At 50.5% G+C, this 12,784-nt stretch overlaps 1 protein-coding gene across 1 annotated transcript in view; it reads left to right on the top strand.

Moving 5' to 3' along the window:
- WHRN (whirlin) overlaps positions 546-12,784 on the top strand; it is a 91,261-nt gene continuing 79,022 nt past the window's right edge. Inside the window, exon 1 of the mRNA XM_018052669.1 lies at positions 546-2,034. Coding sequence (XP_017908158.1) covers positions 1,417-2,034 — 618 coding nt within the window. The 5' untranslated portion in view covers positions 546-1,416. The remainder of the gene's footprint in view (positions 2,035-12,784) is intronic.

Here is a 12,784-nt window from a genome sequence, read left to right as displayed (position 1 = left end):
ACTGAATATAGGGCAGGGGTCCAGTCTGATCTAGCCTTGCACTGGAGTTGGACCCCACAGATACCGAATATGCTTGAATAGACAGATCTCTTGCATACAGTAGGTGCTCAACAATCGTCCGTATAAACACATGAACTTGAATGTTAGTGCGTGCAAGAAGGGACCGCAAGGTTTTAAGGTAGAAAACTGAGCCTGAGGCATTAACATTTTAGGGGCAAGACGTTGGTTATTTTCCCCCCCTAGTTGTGAATTAGCTTACTGGCCAGTTGCTCCAAAGCGATCCCGATGAGCATGCCTCGATCGTGGAAGAGAACAGTTTTTGAGGTGCACTCCTCCCTCCTGGCCACCTGCTGGGGAAGTGGGGGTACCTCTCATCAACACTGGAGCTCCTCCCACCCCTAACCCCCACTTTCACCCCTTTCTTCCCTGGGGCTAGACTGTTTCACCCCGTCTCCAGGCAACCGCCAGGCGCGAGGCGGGACGTCATTTCCTGAAGTGCCCGCGCGGAGGTGGGGGGGGGTGGGTAGAGAGGGGGAGGGGCAAGGGGCGGGGCCTAGACTGGGCTGGCGACGGCGACAGCGACGGCTTCGGAACTCCCTGGAAGATCGGCCCCGGGCGGCTCAACAGTTCTCAAAGTCTGGGCTCGCGGCCGCGCGGCTCCGTCTGCGCGCGGGCGGTGCAGGGGCGCAGGGGTCCCCGGGCTGTTTGCATCCCGAGGCTGCCTTGGACATGCCTCGCACCCCCTGCCGGACGTCCGCGCGGCTCCACAGGCTGCGGTCCTGCAGACTCAGGGTCTAGAGCGCCCCCACCCCAATTTATGACTTCGGGGTCCCCCAGCCCGAGAGAAGCAGGCGTCGCGGCTGGGGGAGCCCCGGGTATGGTGTGACGGGGCGGTCGGCTTTGCTGCGCCCCTCCTCCCGGCTCTGGCCACTCGTGGTCTCTGTGCCCCTCAGAATGTAGCTGCTCTCTCCTCGTCCCCTCGGACTCCAGCCGCAGTCTCCGCGACCTCCGGGCTCCAGCCGCCAACTCCTTGTCCCTGGGGACCCCGCCGCCGTCTCCGCCCTGCCGGGACTCCAGCCGTTGTCTCCGCGTCCTCTGGACTCCAGTTTCGCGACCCCTTCGGTCTTCGCGCGCCCGGGAATCTAGCATTGGTCTCCGCGATCCTGCCCCAGGATTAAGGCACCGATTCCGTGCCCTCCAAACCTAGACTCCAGCCTTCTCCAGGTCTTCCCGGATCCAGCCCCTGTCTCGGCATCCCTCCGGCACCCCCCCCCCCCACCCCGCCATCCCCAGCTCCCAGACCCAGACTCCAGCCGCGATCTCCGCGCTCCCGGGATCCAGCTGTCGCGCCAGTGCCGGCGAGTGCGGCGGCTGTCCCACCGCGCGCCCCGATTCCGCCCGGGCCTCGGCGGGGAGATGAACGCGCAGCTGGACGGCCTGTCGGTGGGCTCGTCCTCCACCGGCTCGCTGGGCTCGGCGGCCGGGGCGGGCGGCGGCGGGGGCGCGGGGCTGCGACTGCTGTCTGCCAACGTGCGCCAGCTGCACCAGGCGCTGACCGCGCTGCTGAGCGAGGCGGAGCGGGAGCAGTTCACGCACTGCCTGAACGCCTACCACGCGCGCCGCAACGTCTTCGACCTGGTGCGCACCCTGCGCGTGCTGCTGGACAGCCCGGTCAAGCGGCGCCTGCTGCCGATGCTGCGGCTGGTCATCCCGCGCTCCGACCAGCTGCTCTTCGACCAGTATACGGCGGAGGGCCTCTACCTGCCCGCCACCACCCCCTACAGGCAACCCGTCTGGGGCGGCCCCGACGGCGCGGGGCCCGGGGAGGTGCGCCTGGTGAGCCTGCGGCGCGCCAAGGCCCACGAGGGCTTGGGCTTCAGCATCCGCGGGGGCTCGGAGCATGGCGTGGGCATCTATGTGTCGCTGGTGGAGCCGGGATCTCTGGCCGAGAAGGAGGGGCTGAGAGTCGGGGACCAGATTCTGCGTGTCAACGACAAATCCCTGGCCCGAGTGACCCACGCTGAAGCTGTCAAGGTAGGGCTCTGACTTGGGGTTGACTTCGGGGCAGAGTGGCGAAGCACCTCATATTAGTAGTAACTCCATGCTGTGTGTCCTTAGCCAAATCTCTTGACCTTTCTGGGCCCCGTTTTTCTTAAAAGTGTTTCCTTAAAACACGAACATCTAGGTTTTTTGAGCAAATAGATACCAGGCACTTGGGACATAGTGATGGGCGAAAAGACACGGACCCTGCCTTCATGGGGCATAAAGGCTAGTGTGCGGGAGACAGGCATTATCAAACGCTCCTGCAAAGGTGTGATTCCCACAAAGTGGGAAAAGGCTTCTTATGAGCATTAGAAGAGGGACTGTGTCTGCTTGGCATATGGTTAGTAATCAGTGGGCGAGCTCCCCTTCAGCTGTTGTTATTCTCATTATTCTGGAGGCTTTTGCTCCTGAAAGTTTTGTTCACTCCAGAGTAGTCCAAGGAGGCTGTGCTGATGACCCACAGAGGTCTGGCCTGACCTTGCTATTTATGGACCAGGCTGTGTATCCTGGGACAGGTCCCTCAGAACCTCTGGTTCTCCATTTGGACCATAAGTGTCCCTAACCTTGATGGGAAGGGGGTGTTTGCCTGAATGTCAAGAATAAATCTCCCACCCCCTTGAGAGTAGTTGTGCTTTTTGTGTCTGTTGAGAAAAATAACCTCATGACAACTAACTCTTAGGAATTTAACATGCCCTTTAAAGGAATGTATGCGTTTGCTAATCTCATGCCCAGGGCTATTGAAAATCAGTAAGAGATGGGACGGTATTTGGTTTATGTGTGGATTCAGCGATGCTTTGCAGGTGCATGCCTTGCGCGTGCGCACACACACACGCACACACACACGCCACCTCTGTGTCAAGAAGTGAAGAGTTTTGGGGAAAAGGAACAGTGACACAGTTTGCTTCTGCAAGGAAAATGCTTCCCAGGGGATTGGGCAGGCTTCTGACCCAGCTTCTCACCACCCATCCCTCACCCCAGCCTCTGGTCCCCTCCATGCAGGTGTTTGGACTCCAGCGGAGGGACCGCAGGCTGCTGGGAAGCACTCAGGCAGCAGAGGTCCCTGGGCTGTTTCCCGTGTCTGTTAGTGACCTGTGACCAAGTGCCTCTAGAGCTCATTTCCCGACTGTTCACCTGGGGCACAGCCATCCTCTGACCTTGGCTTCCCTCTGCTTCCTGACCTGTCTGCCCCTCAGGGAGGCCCCTGAGGATTTTAGAAACTTCCCTGCTGCTCCCAGAAAACAGGCTGACGAGTTCGCACTGCTTGGGGGTGCGGAGGATAAAGCTTCCTCTGGGTTTCCAGTCAAACATCCTCCTGTCTCCTCCTCACCCCTCAACAGTTCATCTCTTTCCATTATCTGACATTCCACGTATTTTAAAAAAAGAAATAGCCCGTTAGCCTTTGATCCTGAAAGGTCTGGAGTTCCCAGATGACAAATTTTTACTTGAAAGATATTTGATCCAAATGGTCATTTATAAACGTGGATTCAATTTTAGTGGCAATTTAAAAGGACTCGGGTAGCTTAATCGTCAGGAGGTGATAGACTTGGGAAAGGCCTCAGGAAACCTGGGCATTAAAAACACCAAGCGCCCCTTCAGTTCCCACCCCAGGCTCAGCCACGCCTCTGAGGCTGGAGACGCTCCAGAGTTTCCGTTCTGCCCTCCCCATCTGTCGATCGCGCCCTGCATCTTCTCCCCGAACCTCCCTCCACTACACCAAGGTGCTGCTGCCCCCGGGCACCAGGCCTTCGCTTGTGTGTTTATTCTTGTTGCCTCCAGAGTCAGACCTAAACTCACTGGGCACAGCTTTTGAAGCTCCAGAACTCTCCTTGCCGGAGGGAGGGCTTGATCGGAGCAGAACAGCCCTTGGACAGGTGGGAGCCAGTGGGAGCCAGGCAGTTCCTTGTCCCTGTCACTTTTCCTGCCCAGGCTGGGGGAACACCATCTTCTCGGGTGACCCGCTTCCTCCTGGCCAACGCCAGACGTGTGACCTGCCTGGAACACGCCCCTTTGGACCCTTCAGAAGCAACAGGCAAATGAGCAGCTCTGTGTCACCTTAACTCCAGGGACGAGAGGGGGACGGACTTTCCATGGGTGGAATTTAAAACGGAGGAGGCGGAACCTCATCTCCGAGGCCTCAGAGCCCTAGGCATGCAGGATGGGCGGGGGGTTTCAGGGACAGTTTAGAACACGTGCAGCTATTGACACATTTCTACAAAATTCAGGGTGCCGAGTCCCCTTGACTGAAAGTCCAAAGAGGCCCCAGCTTCTCCATTAGGTACAAACTGCCCTTAACCAGGATTTCTGCACTGCCAGCCTCTCTTTAAAAGCTATGGCGTAGGGATTTTTAACTTTGGGTTTTATTCAAATGGCATCAGTGTTTCTGCTTCTGTCCTTTTCCTGTTCCAGGATACCACGTTGCCTTTAGTAGGAGACATGTTTTCCTTTTTCCTCTTCAATTGTATTCATTTATTTCTTGCTTCCTCCCACAGTTTTATTGAAGTGTAACTAACTGGCAAGTAAAAACTGTATATATTTAAGGTGTGTTGCTGCATGCTAAGTTGCTTCTGTCGTGTCCGACTCTTTGCGACCCTATGGACTATAGCCTGCCCGGCTTCTCTGTCCATGGGATTCTCCAGGCAAGAATACTGAAGTGGGTTATTTAAGGTATACAATGGAATATGGGATATTTGACCTTTATATCGCAAAATGATGACCACAATTAAGCTAATTCACATATCCATCACTTTACATGTTATTTTATTTCTGTGGTAAGAACACTTAAGATGTAAACACTTAGAAAATCTTAAGAATACAGTTTAGAATTATTATTAATAAATATGGTCACCTTGCTGTGCATTAGATCCCTAGAAGCTACTCATAACTGGAAGTTTCTACCAATATCTCCCCTTTTCCACCAACCCTAAACCCTGGTAACCACCATCCTCCTCTCTGCTTTTGTGAGCTGAATGTTTTTATATTCCATTTATAATTGAAATCATACAATATTTTTCTGTGTCTGGCTTATTTTACTTAGTACAGTGTCCTCCAGGTTCATCTGTGTTGTCACAAATGGCAAGATTTCCTTTTTTAGTAGCTGAATAATATTCCATTGTATGTAAATATATGCCACTTTTACCTTCTCTGTTCCCTGTCAATAGACACTTGGCTATTGAGGCAATATGGCTTCAGTCTTAAAATCTTTATTTTTCTTCTCCAGGTAGAAAGGGGGAAAAGATCCTCTGAGCTTCTCAAAGGAGAGATTGCACGTGTGCAAGCGCGCACACACCTGTATGTGTGTGTGTGTGTGTCAAAAGAAAATTAAATTTTAGAAATCAGGTTACTTAATAGTTTATGAATCAGAGAGGGTCACCTCCTCTCAGTGAACAGAGGAGATTGAATATACAAAGGTTCTTCCACTTCTCTGTCTGACAAATCAAGTATCCATCGTTACAGCAAATTTAAGGAGGACTTTATCCTCTGTCTACTGAAGCTCCCAGCCCTCTCTTGAAGCCTATTTGCTAAATCAGCAGTGACAGGCGCAGATAAGGCAAGCCACTTACTATTTGCAATTATGTTGAAACGTTGGATTTTTGAAAAGTCTGTCTTGAACGAACAGGAGCCAAGCCAATACTAACAAAAAAGAAGACCTTTCAAAGATTTTCAGCCAAAAATGCTTGATAAATTGGCCAAGAAGTCCCCAGACCAAGGATGCTGTATTGGACTCTGGTGCACATTTGCTGTGTGACCTTGGGCCAGTCACAGACCCTCTCTGGGTCCCAGGTGGATGAGCCAGGGACTGCCCAAGTTCCCTTCCAGCTCAGACAATCTGTGATTTGCTTCATATGTACTACCCAGAAGGTATTTATATGTCTAATTCGGTGGGGGTTTCTGTGCTCTTTTGGAATTGCTTTTGTTTAAGGCAGAGTAAAGGAAGTTGGCTAAGGATTGGGAGACAAGAATCTTGGCACTCTTGGGTAGCCTGTTACGAAATCAAAAAACTGGTAGGTTACACACTGTGCTGATAGGAACTTGACCGCTCCCCTCAGCCCAGACACACTAGCCCTTGTGACTTTCCAGGGTACATGAGAAAGTGACAATAAGATTGTGGCACGCACAGCACCACCCTGGGAGTATTCAAGATCAAGTTCACTCGCCTGCTTGGCTTGCTTTCTGAGTCCCTGATTCATCGGGAAGTAGAAAGGGAGAGCTATCTATGTGTTACTGGGATGTGTGTATGAATGCCTGTATTTCATCTTGATAAAAATTAAACAGCTTCATTACAGTCTCTGAATTTCCACCCCCCACCACCGCTGGGTACATCCAAGGAGCATATTAGAATTTGAAATATTCCAGAAGTTTAAAGCAGGGGCTGGCCCTTTCATTTAATTTGAGTTATCACACCCTCCCTTCCTTTGCATAATAACCCAGGGAGAATCTGCCCATAATAATATGTTATTGTATTTGGTCCAGCACATTCTAAACGACACATTCGTCATTTTCACATTGTACACGGTTAGCTGAAGCCATGACAAATTATTACCGCTTCCAACTTGGTGTCTGAAACGCAGCTCCTCCTTCCCTATCTCATTCCTGTCTTTCAGTTTGGAAAACCCTGGCTGATGTGTTCATGGGGACACGCAGACTTCCCTTTGGCCCTGTATTCATTCTTGGGTCCTCTGAGTCGTGCCAGCCATAACATGTTGAAAGCTCGCTATTAATAAAACCTTTATTGAATAGATGTTTGCTTGCTGGATCCAGAGTGTGAGGCAGTACCTTGAGAGAGTCCATTTCTTTAATTTAACCTTGTGTATTTATTTGGCTCAAGTAGATCCTGAAGGTTTTAAAAAATGATTGTGCCTTTCAACTGGTTATTTACTGTTCAAATCAAAGAAATATTTTGCAAGGTAGAAGAGAACACCCTTTTTTTTTTTCAGAATTGTTATTTTTATAGTATACAATTCCTGCCTCCTGACTTAAGCCGGACAGGAAAGAGATATAGGAATCACTCCAGCGCTAGCTTCTTGTTTCTCTGTCACCCCACCCCCTCCCGACCAACGGCAATGTTTATTACCTGCCACAGATTCATCATGTGGATGGAACTGCAAAGATAAGTATGATCCTTTAACCCTCAACCAACTGGATTCTGTCCGTGTTGTTGCCTCCCACCTCCGCCTGCCTCCAGCCGCATGGCACACAGCCTGTATGCACCTGTCAAGTGCACGCAGCCCCTCGCCTGCCTGTCTGCTCGCGCTCACCGCACACATGCTCCCCCCGCCGTCCTTCAGAGGGCTTTGCACTGAAGCAGTCATCCATGGGGATTAGGCTCCAACTGGCTTTCCTGCAAGGTTCTTTGATGACCTGGAAGGACAGCGTCTGGTCTCCACCATTTAGGAACTCCAGACCAGAGGCTCTGCTGGGAAGAATGACATTTCATGGCTAGAGGTAGCTGGAGGCTGCAATACAGGTCTTTCAAAGCCAGTTCTTTTTCTCTGTTTCTTTAAAAACCCTCAACCAAGAATCTGATGTTAACGTAGAGCTCACAGCTCACGAGGACTTCTAATTGCGCTCCCCCAAGGTGGGGGTCACCTTTTGAAGATTCCTGGGCTGCAGACGTTGCCATTTTACTTTTCCAGCCGGGCGGATGGAAAGGGTGCAAGGAGCAGGAAACAGACTCTGCATTCCTCTCCCGTGCATTCCTGGCGTCACTGCAGGAGGCACCCCCACGGGGCCGGTGCACTTGTATTTTAGCCTTGAATCACCGGAACACTGTTGGGAAGAGAAGAGGCTTAGTGTGTGCCGCTGCTGTCTGCTTCACGCTTTCTCCCTCCCAGGGGAGGCAGGGAAGTCAGGAGGCTGGTGCTCAAGGAGGTAAAATTGACTAGCCTGGAGTCACCAATGGGATCAGGACTTCAGTGGCCCTTTTGCCTTACCTCCCTACCCTGGAACTCAGCCCTAGGGTTAAACAGCCATCCGTATAGAAGGCAGTGCCAGCCCCCTGCTGGAAGGCAGGCAAAAGGCACATTTTGTGCCTGACGTTCAGGGGTCTTTCAAAGGCTTCATTCGACCAAGTGGGGAGCCTGATGCTCACACAACCAGAGAAAGCAGCGTGTTTTAGTCCTGGCTTCAGGCACAGTCATTTGTCCACAGCTGCTCTGAACGGCGCTTACTGCACCCAGGCCACTGGCTGGTACTTGGAAATCAGAGATGAATGTATGCAGCCTGTGCCCCCAGGGAGTCATGAGGGAGACTTGGAACTACTCATGGACACAGGACACCAAGTGTTTTAAGAGCTGTGATACCGGCCTGCCTCTGCCTCCCTGTCACCCTCTCCAAAGGGATCTCCCGCTCCCACACTCCCCTGCATCCATCCTCATAACCGGCTTTACTTTCCTTCAGCACAGTTGTCACTACTAGAAGGACATTTTAGCTGTTTATCATCTGCCTTCCCCACTGTGAGTAAGCTCTGTGAGAAATGGGATCTGCATTGCTCACTCACATACCCCAATACCTCCACGGTGACTGGCGCACAGTAGGTGTTTTAATATGTAAATAAATATTCGCCGAATGAATGGAATGCTCTTACTACTAATGCCATGCTGGAGAGTTCAGGATGCCTTAGTTCTTGAGTGTAATAGCTTAAGGAAGTCTAGGGGTTGCAGCGTAGTGGGTGCTGAATAGAAAACTCAAGGAAAGCCATCGACTCTAGCGTGTCGTGTGCCAGGAAGTCGGCTGTGTGGCTGCGGGCAGGTCGTGTGACTCTCTGAACCTCAGCTTTGCAACTGTGAAATGGGCATAGCTACCACAAAAGAGCTGGACACACCTTAGCCACTAAACAACAGCAATCTCCCACCTGCCTCCTTCCCAGGGCTATAGGGATCAAATGACTGAACAAGTGTGAAAACATTGGTAAGTAGGAAACTGTTTCAGTGAAAAGTCTTAAAAAAAAGTGTAGTCTGACTGGGTGGGCAATACCTTTTCCCACCAAGTCTACCCTATGAGACCCCTTCGGTTATTTCATGTGTCACTGTGCTCTTAATTTTAAAATCACATTCCCCAAAGTGGGTTATTTCCCCAGCCTGACGGTGTGAGCTTCCAAAATAGAACCATTTATGCATTCTGAAGCAATCAATGAACCAATTTCGGGTGAGATGTATCTTCTGTATCTTCTGGTTTTTTGTTATTAAAAAAAAAGAGAGAGAAAGAAACACCATTCTGGCAGGTTTCAAGAAACCTCAGCATTTTACGTGAAGGGCAAGTTTCTCTTAATCACATGTGTGTTTCAAAGCTGCTTTATCTGAGAATGCATAATTTCTTTTTTTTTTTTCCCCTTCTTCTTTTCCAGTCCCAGCCCCTTTGCCTCCTTTCCCCTTTGAGAATTTGTGTTCCTGCTGCTAAATTGGCTGTGGCTTTGCTTCAGCTGGCAGCCAGTTTCATAGTTATTTTTTCTCTCTACCTGAGTTTTCATAATATCAGCATCCTCTCAAATGCAAAGCAAATACATCAGCCTCCCATAAACAGGTCCCAAGATGTCCTCTTTATAGGACTTAAAAGATGCAGGCTACAGGGAAGAAGAGAGTACCGTGACATCAAATGGTGTTTTCAAACACCCAGAAGTTGGGGCCTTAGAAGAGGTGATTCACAAATTAACAAGCCCCCATTGTTTAGTTGCTAATTTGTGTCTGACTTTTTTGTGACCCCATAGACTGTAGCCCCACCAGGCTCCTCTGTCTAAGGAATTCTCCAAGCAAGTATCCTGGAGTGAGTTGCCATTTCCTTCTCCAGGGGAGCTTCCGGGCCAGGGATGGAACCCACATCTTCTGCACTGGCGGACAGATTCTTTACCACTGAGCCAGCAGGGAAGCCCCTAGGCAATTCTTAACCACTCTGAAGTTTGGAAAGCCTGTCTTCTTTTGGATTCCATCCCTCCTCCCCTCCCCACCCCCACTTATCCACATAAAGATTTGATCAAAGACATGCATCCACCCTGTCCCCATCTTTAACCATTTCAGAGCACAATCCCAGATGCGCACGGTCAGCTGATAAATTGGAAAATCAAGGGAAAGGAGGTCTGTACCCAAGAGGCAGCTTTTGGAGATGGACCTGGGCTCATCTGAGAGTGTACTTGGCTGTGACCTTGGGCAGCTAACTCCCTTTGCCTCTCTGTGACTCAGACTCCCCCACCGGTGAGCTCGTTTCACTGTCCTCATGAACAGGTTACTGATGCTGTTGCACATCAGAAGTTTGCGAAATAAGGCCATGGAGGTCCCACTGCAAGAAGTGAAATGAAAAATGTTATTGGCTGAATTTGCTTGGCTTTGACAGTTTTTTGTTGTGCCTGTGTTTTTTTTTTTTTTTAAAAGCAAAAATATATTTGGCAGAAAATATTGGAACTTGAGGCTCTCATGTTCCATTATAACTGTTTGAATTGCAGGGTCATTTACTAAATGTAATCAATGTTCCCACGTAGACAGAGTTTCTTTAAAAATGTAATTGCTCCTATCTGGATGTCAGCATCTGCGTTTTCATGTTGCAGCAGTCATCAGGCCCAGGGGTTGAGTGGAATTGTATGTCTCGACTTCCCTTAAAAATGTGGGGAGGCAAGATAGATGCGTGGCCTAGAGGCCAGTGTGTGCAGCCCCCCTGGTCAGCTGCGTCCCCAACCTTGTTCCCCAGCATCCTTCCCTGATGGGCTCCCCAGGGGCCCTGATGAGGCGGTAGAGAAGATAGAGGTGTTTGCAGAACCCATTTAAGCAGTTAATACAGGTGAAAGTGGTAATTTGACAACATGGGCAGCCACTCTTAAAAGAAACAAACAAACAAAAAAAAACCCTCTGCAGTTTATTTGAACCACTTCTGAATGATGTTCTAGGCTTCACTAAGAGGTTTCTGATTAATAAGAGAATCCAGCTATCAGAAGCTTTGCTCAGAAGTCCCTGGGGATGGGTTTTCCTTCTTCCATTTCTGTCCTCCTGGCCCCAGATAGAGGGCATGGGGTCCTTTGGTGTGTCTGGACCCAGCATCATCTTTATCCTTTCCTTCTTCTCTCTTCTGCCTCCTTCCTCTTTCTTCTTGGGTTTCCCAGCCCTCTCCCAGATTTTTTCCCCCAACTCTCCTGATCCCTCTCCCCCTTCCAAGAATTCCTCCAAATCCTGAGATTTTTTAAGTCAACAGGGCATGTCAGAATGTTCAGGTCACCCACAAATTCCTTCCTCTTTCCCTCCAAATGTCTGTCTCTTCACCCATCTCCTACCTATGTCGTCTCTGAACAGGATCTCTTCCTCCCTTTCGTGTGTTTATTTTCACTTATTTTTTCAGCTCTTCTGTAGTATTAAGAGCAACTTGTATCTGCCCTGGAAGCTCTGACTTATCTCTCAGCCTCTGATGGCACCTCTCTGCTGTTGTTCATGTGCTCAGTCGTGTCCGACTCTTTGCGACCCCGCGGGCTGCAGCACGCCAGGCTTCCCTCTCCTTCACCATCTCCACGAGATTGCTCAGACTCATGTCCACCAAGTCGGTGATGCCATCCAACCATCTCACCCTGTCATCTCCTTCTCCTCCCGCCCTCAATCTTTCCCAGCCTCAAGGTCTTTTCCAATGAGTCGGCTCTTCGCATCAGGTGGCTTCAGCATCAGCCCTTCCAATGAATATTCAGGGTTGGTTTCCTTTAGGAGGGACTGATCTGATCGCCTTGCAGTCTCAGGAGTCTTCTCCAACACCGCAGTTCGAAACCTTCTCCATGATCCCTGTCGGGGATTGCGCCCTCCCGTGGCGAGTTACACCCTCCCGTCCTGACCTCTCTCCAGCAGGTCTCAGGCCGCTCCCCCCGACCCCTATCACCACTGCCAATGGCAGAGGCCTCCCTGCTGTCTGCCTGTCTGTCTCCCATCTTGCTCACCTACTCGCCAGTCCATTCCATGTCCAGGAGGCAGAGTGAACTTTAGAAACTTGGGTCTGATGCCACCGTGCTCTGCCTACGCCTCGCAGTGGAGCTGGGAACCTGTGGGGCAGAGGCTGAGCTCGTGACCCTGACATTCGGGCTGCTCATGATCTGATCCTTTTTTACCCACAGACAGTCCTTTTCCCCAGCTGTGCCAGAGTGTAGTCCACACTTGGTCAGACAAGCAGCAAGGCTCCGTTTCTCTCCACCCATGGTCCTACGGCCCCTGTGCCTCCCCATAGCAGACCTGCTGCCCACAGGCAGCTACTCCACCTACGGGAAACCTTCTCTTCTCCCCTCTGCTTCCTCCAGGTAGTGGCCTCCTTTTCTCTCATCATTACACAGAGTATGTATTTCCTAGCATTGCTCTGTGAACAATAATAACCTTTGTATATATAAAATTCATTGACCATCACGACAGCCTTATTAATACATACCACGTTTTTCACTTCCTTTTGCAAAACTGCCGCGAATTGTCACTTGCCTGTTGTCACCAAGATGGAAAGTGGCAGAGCCAGGATTTAAAGCCAGGTTTTGTCAACTTGAGGGACTGTGACCATCACCCCAACACCAGAGAGAGGGAGCATCCTACTGTGCTTGAATCTGGGCTCTGGAGTCAGACATTCTGGGTTCCAAGCTCAACTCGGCCACTTTGGACCTGTAGGGTCTTGAACAAACTTCTTAACCTTTCTGATTTTCAAACTTCTCTTCCATAAAATTGTGATGGAAAGAGTAGTCAAATGGCAGACAAGTTACTAAGCTTCTGTGTTCCTTCTCTGTTCAATTTCCTCCATATTGATGGCC

Source organism: Capra hircus, chromosome 8, assembly GCF_001704415.2.
Source record: "Capra hircus breed San Clemente chromosome 8, ASM170441v1, whole genome shotgun sequence".
NCBI classification, from domain to species: Eukaryota; Metazoa; Chordata; class Mammalia; order Artiodactyla; family Bovidae; genus Capra; species Capra hircus.
The sequence above is the reverse complement of the archived record's forward strand: the minus strand, read 5'-3'. Positions and strand labels throughout refer to the sequence as shown.